Source organism: Xiphophorus hellerii, chromosome 17, assembly GCF_003331165.1.
Source record: "Xiphophorus hellerii strain 12219 chromosome 17, Xiphophorus_hellerii-4.1, whole genome shotgun sequence".
NCBI classification, from domain to species: Eukaryota; Metazoa; Chordata; class Actinopteri; order Cyprinodontiformes; family Poeciliidae; genus Xiphophorus; species Xiphophorus hellerii.
The window spans coordinates 6,992,032-7,011,962 of record NC_045688.1 but is presented as its reverse complement, the minus strand read 5'-3'; the positions used below and the strand labels follow the sequence as shown (position 1 = coordinate 7,011,962).

The window sequence follows — 19,931 nt, the reverse complement described above, 5'->3', positions numbered from 1 at the left end:
CAGTGTTTTTGGGTAGGAACTTATCAGCGTGGCACATCTTGATGTGGGAATATTTGCCCACTCTTCTTTGCAAAACCGCTCCAAATCCGATAGATTGCGAAGGCATCTCCTGTGCACAGCCCTCTTCAGATCACCCCACAAATGTTCAATGGGATTCCGGTCTGGACTCTGGCTGGGCCATTCCCAAGCCTTAATCTTATTCCAGTGAAGCCATTCTTTTGTTGATTTAGATGTGTGATTTGGATCATTGTCATGTTGAAAGATGAAGTTCCTCTTCATCTTCAGCTTTCTAACAGAAGGTTGAAGGTTTTGTGCCAACACTGACTGATATTTTTAACTGTTCATAATTCCGTCCACCCTGACTAAGGCCCCAGTTCCAGCTGAAGCAAAACAGCCCCGAAGCATGATGATACCACCACCATGCTTCACTGTAGGCATGGTGTTCTTTTGGTGATGAGCATTGTTGTTTTTGCGTCAAATATACCTTTTGGAATTATGTCCAAAATGTTCACCTTGGTTTCTTCAGACCATAGCACATTTTCCCACATGTGTTTGGGAGATTTCAGATGTCTTTCTGATAGATTAAGCCGGGCTTTGATGTTTTTCTTTGAAAGATAAGGCTTCCGTCTTGCTGCCCTATCCCATAGCCCAGACATATGAAGAAGACAGGAGTTTGTTGTCACATGTACTGCACAGCCAATACTGGCCAGAAATTCTTACAGCTTCTTCAGTGTTGCTGCCTCCCTGACCAGTTTTCTTCTCGTCTTATCATCAATTTTGGACGGACGTTCTGTTCTTGGTAATGTTACTGTTGTGCCATGTTTTCTCCACTTGATGATGATGATAGTCTTCACAGTGTTCCATGGTATATTTAATGAATTGGAAATTCTTTTGTAGCCTTCACCTGACTGATTCCTTTGAATAATGAGATCCCTCTGATGCTGTGGTAGCCCTTTGCGGACCATGGCTTGTGCTGGATGATGTGGCTACAAAAATGTCAGGACAAGCTGAACAGCTGAACTTTTCCAGAGGCACTTTAATTGGTGACAGGTGTGTGCTGACTCCAATTTAACATGAGTTTGAATGTAATTGGTTAAATCTGAAAACAGCCACACCCCCAGTCCTAAAAAGGTCTGCACACTTAAGCAACCACAGTACCTCAGTTGTTTATTTTTATTCCAGCTCCCTGAAAGATTTTTGTTTGTTTTTCAATTGCATTGTACAGGTTAAATGTCACATTAAAGGTGGAAAAAGGTGTGAAATTGTTTGTCTTGCTGTGATTTTTACATTAAAAAACCTAACTACTAAACAATTTAAAAATTACCTAACTACTCAACAATTTAAAAAGACCTAACTAACTAGTAAACACACAATTGTAAAATCACCTAACTACTACCAATTTAAAAAGACCTAACTAACTGCTCAACAATTTAAAAAGACCTAACTACTCAACAATTTAAAAAGACCTAACTAACTGCTAAACAATTTAAAAAGACCTAACTACTCAACAATTTAAAAAGACCTAACTAACTAGTAAACACACAATTGTAAAATCACTTAACTACTCAACAATTTAAAAAGACCTAACTAACTGCTCAACAATTTAAAAAGACCTAACTAACTACTCAACAATTTAAAAAGACCTAACTAACTGCTAAACAATTTAAAAAGACCTAACTACTCAACAATTTAAAAAGACCTAACTAACTAGTAAACACACAATTGTAAAATCACTTAACTACTCAACAATTTAAAAAGACCTAACTAACTGCTAAACAATTTAAAAAGACCTAACTAACTACTACCAATTTAAAAATGACCTAACTAAGTATTAAACAAATTTAAAATGACCCAATGAATGGCTCCACAGGTGTGATCTCATCAAATTTGGGCTCTGGCTCGAAATCCTCTTTCTGCAAGGTCTTCGTGTGAACGAAGGCCTCCCTGGGTATGATTTCAAATCTTGGCTCCAGTTCTAATGATTGTACCTGTGAGCCTTCGGTTGACGAAATCTCTGGTAGATAGGTTTCTAGATCTATGATGTCTGACACATCATCTTGAGGAATGTAGGCCTCCACAGGTGAGATTTCATGACACCTGGCCTCCAGGTGTAATTCCTCTTCCCGCAGATCTTTGGTGAAGATCTCTGGAGGAATCAAGGCTTCCATGGCCACAGTTTTGTTGGCCATGGTGTGGGAGGTTCCTGGTTTTTCTGGTAGGTTCACCGGAGCCACCCTAGAAGAATGTTTCCTAGTGAACTTGGTGAAAAAATCCTTGATCCTTCCTTTCAGACCTTTGAGCATAGATTGTGGCTCAACTGGGCGGACAACGGTTTTCCTGGATTCCTTACTAGATGCGTGCAATCTGACAAAAAGATCCTTAACCATCACTTTGATTTCGCCAACCATATCGTTGATTGCTTCATCAACGTGATTGCGTGGATTGTCGTTAGAGTCAGAGTCTAAGATGGAATTGACTCTTTCCACCACATATTTGACAATTAGATGGTTTAAATTGTCAGTATGTTCTGTTCGGACTTCTCCGCCAACCTTTACGACCTTAGCAAAGGCTTCAGGCAACTTGTTGCCTACGATTGCTTCAATTGCTTCAGTGCTGCAGTTGTCGTTAGGAAGACTATCCAGAGCGTTGGCTATAAAGAGCTCCAGGATATCTTTCAAAATCCTGACCAGAACGCAGGTGGTGGTGCGAGCGGGGTCTCCTGTTGCCAGAAGCATCCACTCCATCCAGGTTAAGTTGGTGAAAAGTGGGTGGACTATACCCCTCAGGATGTTGACTGTGACGCTCTGGGTCTCTACAATTGGAGAACGCATTCCGCTTGGCATAATTGCTGGTTTGAGGATAGGTTTCACGTTTTCTGCTCTAACAGCGAGATCAACAATAAACTAATCCGTACTCTGCGACAAACGACTGCAAAGTGAGGGTTAGAGAAGAACAGAGAGCAAATAAACATCTATATGACGTCCGTTATATGAAGTCATAGGCATCAAACCCGCCGAATTCTATGTTCTCACGTAATAAGTCACGTTTTCTAGACTTGTGTTAAAAGCTGTTTCCGAATTCTGGGTTTGCATCCGGGTCCTTCGGAGACCGGAAGAGAGAAGCTATGAACAGTTCTAGCCTTTAGCTAGCAAACACAACCAATGCGCTCCTTTAAAGCTAGCCAAAAAACTGACATGTGGTAGCCTAATATCGCTTTTATTCAGTTTATTTCACTTTAAAAATGCTCACAGGATGCTGCGTGGTAGGCTGCAGAAACGGATAAGCATGAAAACCAAACTTGTCATTTTATTGCGTACCATTTAACGAGGAACGATACGGCCTCAAATGATAGCAGCTGTCAATCATAATGACTGGCAGCCCTCGGTGTAACAGTGAACAGTTTTTGTCAGGTAAGAAGACTACCTCACCTTCTCCCTTTCACAGTAAAAGTATACATTCGGGTGTGAAATATATACATTGTATACGCTACAATGTACTTTATTAGTAAATGTAATTAGAAAGATATTGCATTACGGAGAAGGTATGCGTCCAACCATTGGTAACCATGGAATCAGTGCCGCACCGTCATGTAGCCTAGCATGTATGGAAAAAACTCTTCTTCTTCTTCTTCTTTTTGTTTTATGGCGGTTGGCAAACAACTTTCAGGTGCATTACCGCCACCTTCTGGACTGGAGTATGAACCAGATGTCTAATCCCTATAATCTCCCTATTAGACCTGTTTTTCTAAGAAACCTAAACACGGAATTAAAAACCACATCTCCAGATGATTTTTGTAGCAGATCTCTAATATTTAATTTAACTTTATTCCTATTTAATGGAAAAAAAAAAAACTGGTTAGCATCTCGTCTTTTGTACGTTTTTTACTGCTTTTCCGGTTTAAGGGGGAACAATGTTTATGACATAGTGATATAAATTATGTGGTGTGAATTCAGACAAAGTCGGTAATTTGATCAGCACATCAGGAGGGAGGAGGTTAGGGTCGGTTTCTAAGCTAGCTGTTTCCAAACTTGGTAAATACCGCCGTCTATGAGCCCCAACCAGGTGTGTTACGTTCACAGACAAATTAGCTCGACTCGAACAAGTTAGAAGCCATGAATAAACTGGCAAAACAACTTAGGAAAACAATTTCAATCGCTCTGTTCAATACTTCGTCCCTCACTTCCGACGTCTGTCATGGCGCCTCGAATGATTTAGTGACGTAGTTGCAAAAGTAGCTTGTTGATTTCACCAACCTTGCTTAGCTGGCCATGAAAGCTAAAGTTTTTCCTGTGCCTACATCCCCCAGAATACTGTGTGGTTCTGGATCAGAGCTAAGAAAAATGATTGGTTATTCTATCAGACGTATTATCAGTTGATATTAATCATGTGTCTATAGCGATATATATTGTTTTTGGTTTATTGTCCAGCTCTGACTGATGGCATGTGTTTTAAAAATGAACAAGTATCAACTGGGGTTGTCATAAATTGTCTCTAGCAGACAGGAAGTTGTACATGTGAGTGGTAGTACAGAGCTGTGTGTAGGTGTGAGTGTGAATGAATAATTTATACAAGCAGCAGTGTTTCTCTTTCTCACTTCCTACTGTTTCCATTTTATTGAAGGAAATTCCCCGTAGAGGATAATTCTACTACCTGCATGTTGGGCAGGAAGCCAACGCAGGGTAAAAGCCGTAGATTTGAACCAGGATGTCGACAGGACAGCGAGTGCTTTCTTTATCTTCTCAGAAAGTGTGCTGGTAAAGCATTGTGCTTTTGATCAGCTGCGAGTGTTGCGTAAAGCCGTCTTAATTATGTAGAGAGACTCAAATGCATGTCTTAAGTGATTCCTCTGTTGACATGCTGTAAGTTTTTACTCTGTCATCTCAATTCAGCACAGCCAACAGATCAGACTGCCCTCCACTTTTCAATTGCAGGAAACTCCTCGAGAGTCAGAATCGCCTTTTTGCTTCCTCATGACATCACGGTATTATTGCTAGGGGAAACGGGGCAGGAAGTGGTATGGGAAGTTGAAAAGGGAAGGTCAAATATGTCAGAATACGGGGTGGCTCCCTTCCTGTGCCAGGGCCTCCTCTCATGCATGGGCTTTAAAACCTGGATGATTTTCTTTTTGGGATTAACCAGCAGAAGCCTTTCTTGAACCTGCCGCAGGCTCTCGATTTTTTTATTTATTTATCTTTTTTTAAGGATCCTTGCAATTGGTTTCCTTTCCCGTGCATCACTGGTGATGTTTCAGGAGAAACGGTTGGGTCACAGTAAGTCTGATGTGCCGCAGCGCTGCGCTCAGGGTGCAGGACTGGCTGCTGTCCAGATGATTTGTCTTCATTAAAGCTGGGAGTTTGGTTCACGGCAGTGTTTTCATCCAACCATGAAGGATGCAATTTATTTAGCTGTTTGGCTGCATTTACGCCTTGTTGTTTCTGTGTTGATTTGTGCGTCTTTGTGCCCCACATGGGCATTACTTCTTGTAGCGATGGTTGATATGAGATGCAGAAATCAAACTTTTACAACACTTTGTCACTAAAAAACTTCCTACCCCTGCAAACCAGATTTCTTCTGGAGAGACATAACATGTAATTGTGATAAAAATAGTAAGAATTTGACTTTTTTTTGTAATTTTTCCAAAAGACCTCATTTAAATCCACTTGTAAGCTCATAAATAAGCAGTTACGAGATGGAAATAATAGTTATGTAGGCTCACTTAATAAGACTTTAATGCTGAGTTTTCTCTACTTTGTGTTATTTTTGTGCTGCAAAAGCTCACATCATTGACCCAAGATGCCACTCTTTGCTAGACAAGGGAGCTTTGGAAGTTTTTATCATCTCTCTCTTATTGTACCTGAGGGTAAGATGATGTCACTGTGCATTAAACAGTTATTTAAAATGTTTTAATTATTGCTCTGATAACTAAAATATGTTAAAGTCAGTCTGGAGAATAAAATGGAAAATTGAAACAGAAGTAAAAGGAAACGAAAAACTAAAGTAAAACAAAACGAGGTGGTAGAAAACAAAAAGAGGAGAAAGTAAAACACAGTCAACAACAACCTGCATCTTCATCGCAGAGTTTTCTTATGGGCCATTAATAACTTTGAATGTCTAAAAAGAGAAAGATTTGGAGCTGAGTTAATATTCTCTGCATTCTGGATCAGCTGAGGAACTTGAAAAGAACCACATCAAGCAAAGATTACATCGCAACTAAGTCTACAGATCACAAACACATGCCTGGTTTTTCTCCATTGCTTTGGGTCGAGATGCATCAGATTTTAAAAATATTGCTCAAATTGAAGAATGTAGTTTTAAAGACTTTACTTTAAGTACATTATGGTTTAAAACGTCCCCAATGTTCCTCACAGTAGGACTCAGTGTATTTTTTTTATTGTGTGGAATTAGAGCAGCTTGTTCTGTGCAGCTTAATGGATTTAATATTTCAAACCTTCTTTTTCCAAAACATCCTGAATTTGGTGTTAAAATGTGACTTCAGTCACTGAAATCTGTGCTAATAAGCAGAAAAAAAAACATTAATCAATTTTCCAAGCACCACCACAAACTCCAGAATCGGCTCAACTCTGCAGCCTTTCTGAGGAGGAAACAGTTTGGTCCTTTATCTGCCTCCCTGTGCTGATTTCATTGTATTGCGTCATACCTGTAATATTATTAGCACCCAAGGCAGTTACTATAGGATGAGTGAAAATGGGATGTTTCCACACACAAAAATATCACTGCATGACTTCTTTTAATCTTTTGACCTGGGAGAGAGATTAATATTTATATCAGATCATATTGATGAATTTGATACGTTTTAATTGCTGTGCTCTTCTGCGATGTCCGTTGTGCTGTCAGTCCACCTCCGGTCTATTTCTGTCTTCGATTTAAGTTGTAAAAGTTATTGAATATTAACACGTGCGTGTTCTCTCTGTTTCTTGCAGACGGAGAATGGGAGTGCCCTTCATGAAGCTGCCCTTTTTGGAAAGATGGATGTGGTTCGCCTTTTGCTTGACTCAGGTTGGACTATAAATATGCTGCAATAAAACAAGTGCTGTGCTTTTTATAGGCCTGCGCTCCCCTTGTTTTTATCGTAACCTGCAGTCAAATGCTCCACATGTTTAGTTATTTATGTAGACGCAAGTGTTCAGTTTTTTTCCCCTCTGATGAATCAAAGTTAAACTACTTGAAATGTTTTATTTTTGGCTTTGATAATCACATCTTGCAGGATGTGATATCAATGAATCACTCAGTTTGATTGTTGAAGTAAATGATACATAATTGTATGAAAATGAATTCATATGCTGAATTCTTATGCTAAAACCACATTTCTGACAAAACAGTGCGTTAAACCCTGAACTACTTTCTGGACAATGTTGTCCTTTGGTTGTGCTGCCATCTTCCCTGCAGCTCCCTGTTTCCTGCAGGACTTCCTCCGGTGGCCACGCTCTTTCTGGTCAGGGTTACAGTACATCAACATCCTGGATTGTTGTAAACTGTGCTGTCATAAATCATTGGACTTCCTATTTGAAGCTTTGAATGTATTGTATGTTGTTTTGCTAAAATAGTCATAAAACCTGAACAAAATTCATATTTTGTCAACTACAGGCTTCCTTTGTGTGTAACACTGGGACTTTATATGATTGATGAACACAGAGTAGTGCATAATTTATGAAGTAAATGAAAATGCAAGATGGCTTGAACAAATGAAAATATGAAAAATTTGTTGTTTCTTTTATGTCTACACCTTGGTTGTTACCGCTACATGTTTTTTAGACTCTTAGGCCATTTCTACATGAAAATTCTACTTCTAAAATTGCCTTTTTGTTAAGTTCCTTGTTGACCTTGAAAATATAAAATAAAAAAAATGGGTTTGCAAAAACTTCTCTATATATAAAAGAAGAAAAAAATACAAACACCCCTTTCAGAAATTTAGCAGTTAAAAAATTGTGGACAATTACAATTTTCCTTCTGCTTCATTGAATTGTTTGTCTCCCACATAAAATCCAAATAATATTCATTATGTTGGATGAGTGGATTTGTAAGACACAATGACGTTTCCAACTTAATTTTGTAATATTTATCAATGAAAAAAAATGGTTTCAGTTACAAGATTTACTTGAAGAAGCAAATGTTAGAAAAAGCAACAAGGAAGAAATTAATAGATTATGACAATCGCATCTCAGTTCGTCATTTTGAATTTCATTAATCATTTCAGTCGTATAGAGTGAATTAGTCAGTCAATAATGTGGAAAATTTAATAAAATAGTAACATGGACAGTTATTCATCTGCACAAATTAATAGTATTTTGATTATTTGCAATCTCTTCTTAGATTGTGACAGTTGTTTACTCCATAATTTTGTGGTAACTTGTTACTTCAAAATCAATTTTTTTGTATTACATTTAACAAGTTAATAACATTTGCGCCTCTAAAAACATTCAATTCACCAGTTTTTGATTCGTCTTGATTGATTAAATTGTAATGCTGCGTGAAGTTCTGTCAAACATTGTTTAAATTTTTCGCTTTTGTGTAACTATTATTTTGCATGTGAATTTCAGGGATAGACGCCGATTTGAGAGACAGTCAGGGGAGAACAGCGCTGGAGATTCTCAGAGATCACCCAGCGCCTAAATCTCAGCAGATAACAGCTCTTATTCAAGGTAAGAGACACAGACTGTCACTGAGAGAACCTGAGAATTTGGGGTTGTTGCTGTTGCACAAATAAAAAAGGTAACGACTTCCAGATTTAAGTGGAGATTTTTGGTGTTTTGATTTTTCCACACCTGACTGCACAGTGATTTGTGTTTGCTCAGAGATCAGTGGCTGCTGTTTGGGTTTTATTGGCTGTAGGTGACAGTTGAGATTGAATTTGTTGAATGGTGTGGACATATTGAGCCACAGAGCAGCATATTGGCACATATGACATTGTGACCTTTGGAACAGGTTGTTGTCTAACTGAGAAATCTCATTTGTTGAGAAACTTTGTCTTCCCTCTGGGAAACAGTGCAAGTTGCTCTGATACCAAGAACAATAAAGCATCCTTTCCACGTCTCTTCAATTGTCTCACAGGATGTGATTTATGATGTTGATGGGTTTCTGGGATGTGTAAAGTGAAAAGCAGTTGGTTTAAAATCTAAATCTGTTTAGAGAGTAATATCTAATAGCAAAAATGCTGAATTAAAAAATACATGTTGTAGGATTTATGTGTCTATTTAGAAGTTCAAACAATGATTTGAAAAAAAAACTTTACATTTTTGCATTTGGACAAAAATGTCAGTACATAAATTAAGGAATTTGTGAGTAAAGACGACAAAATAATGTATCACAGAGGTTTAAAGCGGAGCGGCAAAAGCAAAGGCGGTGGATTAGGAGTTCTTGCTAACAACTGATGATGTCATCCAAGACATGTTGCTGTCTCTGCTGGTGATAAATTAAGTTATAAGACTGTCATACAGCAACAGTCTTCAGTCAGAGGCCTTTTCAGACTGACTGCTACTGAAGTTCTTTCCTCTTCACAGTATCACCACCAACAATGACTCTTGAAGGAACAGGAAAAATTAAAACTAACTAACTGTTCCAATGGGCTTTATTGTGTTTGTTTGGAGGTTCAAGCACTGGAAACCTGATTGACATTAGGGTGTTAATGTGTGATAGGCTGGTTCTAAAACTGTTTGTGCAGCTAGCATTTATCAAAAGATATATTTTTATTTCAGAATAATTCTTTTCCAGGTTGCCGCTGTGTTCTTTCTCATGATCTTACTTTAATTTGATCTCAATTCATTGGACTTAAATCATTAGGTAACTAGGTCATAGATTTGTCCTTTGGACTTTAAACAATAACAACTCTTTTTGCAGTTTTTTCTTTCTTCAACCATGCACTAAAATTCCAGTTTTTGCTCTCGTACATGTTTTGTGTTTAACCAGTGATTACCAGTGTGAATTTCCTGCGCAGTCCCCAAGGATCCAAAAATTACATCTTCTAAACGCGGTGCACATTAAAACGCTGTAATCCTGTGGCTTGGAGGCCCTCTCTATCTGTCAACGTGGCAACTATGGCGTGTATAACGGGCACGTAGTTATCGTTAATTTAAAGCAACAGAGATAAATGCGCACAGAAACCAAGGAGTAGTTGGATGAAGAGCATTTGCGAGAGCCAAAGTCAACCACAAATGAGGTTTAATTAGGAGGCGAAAAAAAAAAGAGAAGCTGAGACTCGGGAATGTGACGAGCTGGCAACAAAACTGATAGTTAAGCTGAAAAACACAATGAAATGGAAAGAAGACTGTAATCTGAAGTTAAAAGTACAAAAATCATTGATGGAGAAGTAACAAACTAGGAAAATATTTACCCTGATCTTATCTGTTCCAGTTAGTTCCTTAATAAGGATTTGGGTTTTTTGTTGGTGGATGAAATTATAAACGGTTCCAAATACTCGACAGATTTGACTCGGTATCTTCAGGTGTCTGCAAGAAGATGTAGGTGAAGAAAGTGTTTATTTTTCAGCATCACAGTGACATGAGTGTATAAGAAGTCTATCCACTGTGTGAGGAACAAGGAAACCACTCAGTGATCCAAAATAATCACTTTGCGTTGGTGGACAGTTTAAAAGATAAATACAACTGAATGTCATCTGCATAGATGTGATAGGCGTTATGTAATAAAGGCTGAATATTTTCAGCTAATGGAAGAAAATAATGTGCCTAGAATTGACCCTTGTGGAACACCACAGATTAGAACTTGATGCAGGATCTTCTATCAGATGTATAACTACTAGAGCTACCGGCGTCACACAACACAGTTAACTGAATGCTTATGGATCTACCTTAAATGAGTCTGAATGCTAATATTGAATGAAAATGACAACTTTTTAAAAAAAAATTTCGCCTTAAATGTGCAGCATACAAGTCAAATTAAAGGTGGAACTGGTTTTAAAGTTTTTGCGTGACAAAAATCTGCCTCAAAATGTTCATTTTGAACACAGTTTATCAGCATAAAGCTGAAATACTGTATATTTGAAGATGCATTTTAATATTCTTTTCAATTAATAATACATACAAGAATAAAGAGATATTTAAATGGACTGGTCTGCTGCGAGCAGATATTCTTCCACATCTTTACTTAACTGGACTTTGCATATTGATCATGGTTAAGGAAAAAGATCCTACTGCTACATTATAAATAGTCCTGCATTAATATGGAAAAAATCTTTATATATATGCTTTGGAAGGGATTACAACATTCGAAACGTAAAAATTCACACCGCTGTAGATGTCTGTCACAAACTTTTCTATCCAAATCCAATCTCACCAAGCCAGAAGTGGAAAGATGTTTGGGCTTCAGCATGAACGGGAGGCTGGCTGTGTTTGCGTGTGATAGGAAGGAAGAAAGGGCGAGAAGGGCGCACAGCTGCGGCTGGGTGAAAGGATCAGCTGCGAGCCATTTCCTGGTGGAGAGGAGACGGAGAAGGACACACACATGCAGAGAGCTTGTAGCTGCTGAGACTCGGCTTTCTGGCACATTATTAGGAATGATTCTCACTTGACTTACTGGACACCTCATGCTGCACACAAAAACAAAAAAAAAATAAACCAACTGGTTGTCGTTATTCTGCGGTTTGCAGAAAATCTGTAGAAAATAAAAAATAAATATGTCCCTTATTTTCAGTCTTTTCTGTTAGATTCATAATTAAATGCCAAAACTGGGGATTATAAACAATAACTCAATTAATCGCTTGATAAATTAAAGCAAGCTCAATAATTTCCATTTGCATTATTTATAGTTTTTCTCTTTCTCTTTCTACCAAAACTGGTCTTCAGTTTGGTTCATTGGTCTCATCTAACCTTTTTGTTTAGAGAGACTTCATAATAAATTTTTATTTGGTGTTTCGGTTATTTTGTTTATTCATTTTGGATATTTAAAATGTCTTCCAGTTACAGTGTTAAATGTTCATTAGAATTTAAAGTTTATTGCTCTTTGACAGTGTTACGATGTTACAATAATGTTGCAACATTATCACAGTAAACATAATTATTTATTGCAATAACGTCTGGGACAATTTATCGTTGATCCTGCTTCGTCTCCTCACTCACTGGAGTTTCTGTCCCCTATGTTGCTCTATAAACAGCAGACAGCTCTGCTAGCAGAAGCTGTGAAGTGACTTTGTGGCAAAGGCGAAGGTGTGAATTGAATGCAGCTCAAGCTGTTTTCCATGCTGCTGATTGCTCTACTTTATTGATCCAGGAAAAATAACTGAAGTGGGATCTCTGACCCGGTCTGGCTGGTACCGTTTTGTCCTTTCACTCATTGACCGTCCATGTCTTTGTAGAGTACATGATGGACGACATGGAGAGACAGAGTATTTTGGAAGAGCCGGTCCGGAAGTGTCCCGTGCCCGCACCTCGGACCTCGATCTCCTCGCCTGCTGCCTCGCCGTCCCTCCGACATAAGAGTGAGTTAGAAGATGGCTGATTTTTCTGTGTTTGAACATTATCCCATTTGTGACCCGTTTTCAGTTTACTATGAGAGACCAACATATTTTTATTCCAGGACTACATAATTACATGCATCCCAGAGATTTGGAAGAGAAAAAGGCCCACAGCATCATAGATCCTCCACCGTACTTTACAGTGGTCATGATGTGCTTTCCTGAAATTAACTGTGAAACTTTATCTTGCTTGGTTTACCCATCGGCTTGAAACATTTAAATTAATGCACCGACTGTAGTCGATTATTCACAATTATTCAAATTAATCATGATTAATTGATTATAATCAACTCATTTAGTAATCAATTAATTGTTAAGAAAAGACAGGCTTAAAAAAAAGGGGCCATTTACTGGAAGAACAGCGTACTTGGATCAGTATTTAGGAAAAGTGTCCAAAACAACCTGTTTTACATTTAAGATTTTAAAAAAAATCCCTGTCTGTAAATATGTTCTACCCAAAACTCCTCAAATGACAAAACTTTAGCTTCACTTAGTTCAAAATTTGTTTTAAAAAACAGTCTCCTATTAGGCTCATCCTTATTTTAAGACACAAATTTGTTCATTTACATCTTTTAATGGATTTCTAATATGATAATTGAATATAATTTAATGATGAGCAGAATTTATCAGTTTTCTTGTCTGATTAATTGTCAGAATAATTAAGACTAAAATAATCATTAGTTGCAGCCCTACTGTAGATATAATAAAAAAAATTGATATGCCACTGTTTTATTGTAGTCATTATCTGATCTTTGTTTTCCTCACACTGAAAAGTGATTTTGAGAAATTGGCCGCTAAGTCACAGGAAGTAATGGATTTACCAATTAAATTCCTCGACTCTTTAATCTACTTAAAGTAAAATTAATAAAGTGCTCGAGTTTTGTTGAAAGTTTTTCTCCACAGAATAAATGTACTTGAATAAATTTTTTATTCAAGTAAATGTAGATTTATGCTGTTGCAATAAAACACATCTAAGGCTGTCAACAGAACTATGAAGGCTTCAGGTGAATGTTTAAATCCACTACAAGATTATACATGTTTAAAATCCAAATACTCAGGATTTATAACTTCAAGTAATTCTGCAACAACAGCAAGGAAAACAGCTGTGAGCGCCACACAATGTTTTTAAAAATTGGTTAGCCCTCTTAATGTTTCTGCTTGATCCTTCAATCAGAGGTTAAAGTAAATGCTGACACTTAAGAAGTTTCTGGATTCATGCATAATAATATTCCAGTAAAACCAGACTGTATTTGCACAAGATGATCACAATGCATTTGCTTCATTCGGTTTAGTTCATGAATTATTGGTCAGGACTATATTCCAGATAGAAACTAATTAATGTGTCTGATTATCATAAAGACAGTCAGGTTGCTAAATATTCAAAATATGTGTTTTTTCATTATTCTGTCATAAAAATCAGGTCTTCTATAGGGGAACAATTACTGCCCATCTGTGCAGCCATGTGTTAAACTGGTCCAACACTGCCCCCTCTGTTAGAAATATGGCATAACAAGTTACATTCCTTCATATCTCCTGTTCTATTAAGTATTTAAAAATGTAAAGAGTTGATTATCATTGACCAGAAAGCAGATAAAATAGGTCCAGTCTTATATTTTTGCTAAACTAAATAATCTTTACTTTCTAATCCTCCTCCTCTCACACTCTCTCTCCCTCCACAGATGATGCCGTGACAAGCGAACTGTCGAAACTGCTCCATGACATCAAGAAGTGCCGGGACCGGGACTACTCCTTCGAGGAGCTCTGCCACACTATCTCGTCCCACTCCATGGACAGCTTCGGCAGCGGGCGGCTGTCTGACGAGGAGCGCCCCGACAGACCGAACGGCACCTTGACTCGAGTCAGCAAGGTACTTTTTAAACTTAAATTAGCATCTGATACAAAGTTTACATCCATTCATCCTGGTAATCAGTGTCGTATTTCAGGGTGAAATGGTAATGATTTTTGTTGAAATTGATAAATAGACACAAACTACTATGTGGATAAATGTTCCTGAGCGACACTTTTTGTGTTTCTGGCTGGATATGTGAGCATGCTTTTAGACAAAATTGATAAAGCTGATTTTATCTCTGCCACATAATTGACTTTTAAGGATAATATTTACGTTTTCACTGAGTACATGATCTTTCCAGTTTGTTTGGAATCATTGTCCTGTTGGACAATTTCCTCAAAATTTCATTGAGTATAATTTTGATCCTTTTTGAATTAGGACAAATCCAAAATAAATGCAAGATTGTTTAAACTTTAGTCAGAAAAATCTCTGATGTTATCTAATAATTTTATGCTGCAGTAATGGTTTAAATAGGTTCTTTAAAGCCCAATATTAGCATGAAAACAGCCATGATGAATGCATATAAAGTATGAGTATGAGTCTCTGGTGAAACATTTAAAATCAAGTTTAAAAGAAGTCGCCATTAAAAGGAAAGAAATCAGTGTAATCTTACTGTAACGTGGGATTGGACGGTGTTACGCGCAGCTTCCTGTTTACTTTAGGAAGAGGTGTACGCTGAACAGATGGCGTATGAAAATCCCCTTTACGTTGTGCAGATTTAGCCCACGCTTCACATATCATTTCGTGGGCAGGAGTGTTTTGGTTTCCTGTACAGATTATCGACACAGAGAGGGAAAACACTCATTTATACATTCTGTATTCCTGTTTTTACTTGTTCTGTTAAACATTCAGACTTTAAACTTCAACAGCGCTTCCAGGGAATATCAGATAGATGTTTGAGGGCTACGCTTGAGGGATTTTTATCCTTCGTCTCTGCTATTCCCTTTCTACAAACCACAGTCAGCTGTGTTACAAAATAATTTATTCCTACTGGTGCATCTTCTATTTTTCAGCTTGTTTTACATTTCCTGTCATTAAGGATACAAATTAGAGAATATTTAATCAAGAGTTTGATTTCTTTAGATCCCAACTCCTGATAAGCATCTGCTGAAATCGATGTTTCCTGATTAGAGTGGTTTAATTCAAACTTTGGGCTGTTTTTCTCAACACATAAAACTGACTTAAGACTTGAACTTAATCTTAACAAACATGACAAGCTTGAAAGTTAATTTTCAAATGTTAGTGTGGTAACCCAAATGGATTCCTGACGTACACCAATGCAGGGTTAGAGACGCACTATCTGTCATGGATTTCATGAGAAAATATTTATTTCAGTCAGTAAGAGAATTGAAAGAAAAATGCTTGTGAACTTCTGTGCATGACAATAGTTTTAAAAAAACAGCTGCTGCTGTCAACTCTTCAAATTTATTGGAGTGTAAATGTTTGCAAAATAGTATGCAAATCTGCTAAATGAAAACACAAAGTCCTTTCTAACAAGCAGCTTTTCAACTGAGAAGGTAATTAAATATTTATGAGTGGAGTGGTAACGGCATGCGTTTTTGACAGATTCCAGAGAAGCTGCTGCAAATACTGATAAATAATAAGGTCTTATTAAAGTACTAACTCTTCAAACATTTTCTGCTTTCTCTAACTTCTTCCAGTCATTATTTTTAACTCAATTTATCTATAATTGTCATATATTTACAATTACATGTGATCTTATTGCTGGATTAAATTGACTCCATTGCTGATCCATATTGGTGTTTTTTTGTTCCTTCCTCTTTATACTTTGGTTTGTACTTTCTCAGATTCCCCAGCAGAGGGCAGTATCAGACAAACATGCTGAAAACGCCATTCTTGCTGCAGTTAGAAAACGGCTGTAATGTGTTTGTTGAACGAATAGCTGCTCAGAGCCTGGAGATGTTAGTTTTCTGTCATTGATCCATGTTTGGACTAAAAGTTGATCAAACCTTAACTGGATCTATTGGTTATTTTTACAAACCGATCGGAAAACTTCAGCTTCATGCAGATCGTTTCCACCTGAGCCTTCATGCTGCAGATGCCCACACAGAAATCAGTGTGTGTCTGCGCTTTGTACTCTCTCGTTACAGCGCGTCTGTTTTTCTTTCTCTCCTTTCTTTGAGTGTTGTGACGCTGATCAATAGCTCATCATTTTCCCATGTCTGCTCTGTGTGAATGGAGCCAAATTATATTTATCTGCAGCAATGCATGCACTGAAACCATGAGGCTCACACACCTGTGTCTGAGCAGTGAACACACACACACACCTCAGGTCATTTAGGCTGTAATTATCTCAATCCATCTTATGCCTCTCTCTCTCAATAAGCACCAATTTAGGTTGTGTTCCGGACTTGCTTTGTGTGTGTGTTTTTGTGCCTCAGGGCTGGTGTGTGAACATGTTTCCAGGGCCATTAGTTTGTGATTTAGTGAGGCCATTAGTCATGAATAAAGCTCTGAACAGCTCTCTGACATGGCATCTCGCTGTGGCACTGTGCCCATTGTGTGCAGTGGGGAAGAATACAACTCAGTGTGTGTGGTAGCTGGAGCCAAGAGGCAAAATAAGTAACAAGATGAGTATTTTCTCAGACCTGCCTTACTCTAAAAAGGAGCAGCAGAAGTCCAGAAATGTAGCTCATATGTAATATTTTTAGTGTTTAATGTAAACAACTCCATAAAAGCATGCTATATGATCATTTTAAATGTTTTTGTTTGAATTAGTTACAAATGAATAGTGCCACCTAGTGGGTGGCACTACTACTATAACTGTATTTATTTGAAAACAGTTTTTTATGCAATAAAAAAAATAAATTTATTAAATTTAGACCAGGGGAGACAAGTTATATTTTGTTATGGTATGTTTTAGTATTTTTGAATTTGATGAAGCATTTTCAGTCTTATTCTTACCTAAAACTGAATTTATTTTATTACAGTAAGTTTATAAGACCTAATTTTCTAACAAGTTGCTCAACTGAAGAGCAAATGTATAAAAATATGTATTTTTCTTGTAGGGTAGACAGGTTTCTGGCAGCAACAACCATTATGACAACATCTAAACGTCTTTATTCAGACTTAATCCAAATCATAATCTTTTCTGATATGAAATTAACTCTTCTGTCCATCAAATGAGACGAGATAATTCCTGAAAGGTTGCATGATGCAGACGCAGAGCACGCGTTGACAGCCTGTGTAATATTGATTAGCTTTGCAGCTCTGTTGAATAATTAAACAGATCCTTTTCCTTGAACATGGGCTGACATTAGATTTTTACTGTAATGAAAGGAAACGCCTCCCATCCAGTGCAGCATGTGTGTATGGCCACTGCAGTCCATTTTAGATGGATCGATGACTGATTGTTGCAAAGGGCCCTCTGCAGTCTGCAGCACTGGTCCACTTTTTACTACCCATAATTCCATTCCTTTCTCATTTGCTGCTTAAAATGTTTACTCCATCCGTCCTCCTCCGGCATCTTCTCACTGTGTTCATATTCTGGGTGTATTCACTTTGTGCAACCTGCTGGGGTTTGTGTCCTCAGCTGCATGGAGGTTCACAGTGGAATCAGGTGGGATATACAGTATGTGTCCTAATGCACCTCACGCACACGCACGCGCACCCACGCACACACACACGGAGAGACAAGCCCCCAAGAAAGCATTTTGTAGATGTGTGTAAGTTTCCTTCTTCTTCTTTGTCAGTACTACCTGTACTGTGTGTGGTCCTTTATGTAACCAAACCAGTGCAGCTCTGTCTTTGTTTTTAGGATCTCGTTGTTGTTGAACAAATTGAAATTACGAAAATAAATTTGCTTAATGGAAACACACCAATTCAGAAAAACTGACATTTTTGACGAAAAGAGGAAGAAGACGACAGGAAGTAGTAGGAGGATGATGGTGCGTCCTGTTTTTTAAGGACTTGTTTCTTATTTATTGGAAACACTGCAATTATGAATGGTTTTTTTTCAATATTAACGGAATATTGTAAACGTTTTCCACACATTTTAAATGGAAACGCAGCTGGTGACTGCACATCCATCAAAGCAGTAGAAAACTTGTGCATGGTGCAGCTAGTAAGTTTGTTTTTGACACTTTTTACTTGCCGCTTTTGGTGCCACCATTACGCTTTCCTAAAGGTGCCACTGACCAATCACTAACCACCATTAGTGCTTCGAAAGAGAAATATGAAGCAGTTATTGTTAGTTTTGGTAGTTAAAAAAAGACAACAAAAAAAACCCTGTTTATGAGGATGGTGTTAATTAGTCAGCAGGTGGATGTGCTTCAGCAGGATTCTGTCTCAGTTCATGCTGAGGAAGTAATTCTTGTTTTTGATTAGTTGGATTAAGGACCCAGAAGAGTTTAGGAAAACCGATCTGACAATTTAGCGTTGAATTCCTGTCTGCGTCTTGGATGTTATCGATGATTCTCTGCTTCATCACACCTGACTGAAATTAAATGCTCATTATCAGGCCTTTGCAGACCTTAAAGAGATGATGAAAGTTTTTTGATCAGCTGTGGTTAAGCAAAGACTGAAACTTCAATTGGACGGGCCCTGCGGACTGAAATTCGGACACCATTGTTTTATGAAAGGTTTATTACACTGATTCCTCATAATTTGCAGTAATTAGACTCCATTTAGTTGTTTGATTTTATTGAATCATTTTAGATCACGGGTCTTCAAAAGGCAATCATTGCACCGGTTTTGTGCCAACAGCGTCCCACCCCGCCTCTCGCTGCAGCAGCGGAGGAAGACGAGGCAGAGAAGACGTGCGGCCCCACTGGATTCTGGGAAGCTCTCACCCCTTGCAACGGCTGCCGCAACCTCGGCTTTTCCAGCGTCTCTCAGGTACATAAACACAACACGATGTGTACCGTTGATGCAACTTTGCTCCCCTCCATGTGCTTGCTGTGCAAATGACAACCTAATAAAGAGATTGTCATTTAATGTTAGTACATTTTCATTTAGCATATGTCTGTTGTATGTTGCAGTAGAAAACAGACATTGAGTGAAATGACAGCTTGGTGATGTTTCCGTTACGCTGGCTGAATTTTTATTTTTTTTGTCCACTGGTTACCTTGGGAACGCAGTGAATAAGACTTGCTCTCTGGCAGTTCTGAGTATTTTCTGCTCAGTTTTCCTCCTTTCTCTGTTGACAAATGAAAACTTCTTAAGCATTTTTCATCACAAGTATCTCTTGGGTCATTTTATTTTGAATGGAAAGACGTTCAAATATCTATTTATTAAAGGTTACTCATCCCTCTAGAAGGAATGTAATGGAAAGCGACGGTTGGGGCTTTACAAACCAAATCCCCTTCCTGCTGCAGTTCCTGCTCTGTGTGCTTTGCCTATAAATGCGGTTAAACTTGCATCGATGAATGTTTAGTAATGAAATGCATGCTGGCTCTAGCAGCAGGACACCTGACATTTACAACAGAGCAGACCCTGTGTCTTGTCCTCTGGCAGCCTGCCTGGCAGCCTGGCTCGCTGCCTGGAGAGGTTCGCACCTGCATAGCCGGCCGTTTGTGCTAATGTCGTTTAAAAGAGAAAGGAAAGACTTTCTGCGCATTAGTTGAAATATGTGGAAAC

At 38.1% G+C, this 19,931-nt stretch overlaps 1 protein-coding gene across 1 annotated transcript in view; it reads left to right on the top strand.

The window, feature by feature from the left end:
- Positions 1-19,931, top strand: part of anks1b (ankyrin repeat and sterile alpha motif domain containing 1B) — a 148,447-nt gene that overhangs the window by 64,270 nt on the left and 64,246 nt on the right. The window contains exons 6-10 of the mRNA XM_032590158.1: positions 6,942-7,017; positions 8,559-8,660; positions 12,326-12,448; positions 14,164-14,351; positions 19,059-19,190. Coding sequence (XP_032446049.1) covers positions 6,942-7,017; positions 8,559-8,660; positions 12,326-12,448; positions 14,164-14,351; positions 19,059-19,190 — 621 coding nt within the window. The remainder of the gene's footprint in view (positions 1-6,941; positions 7,018-8,558; positions 8,661-12,325; positions 12,449-14,163; positions 14,352-19,058; positions 19,191-19,931) is intronic.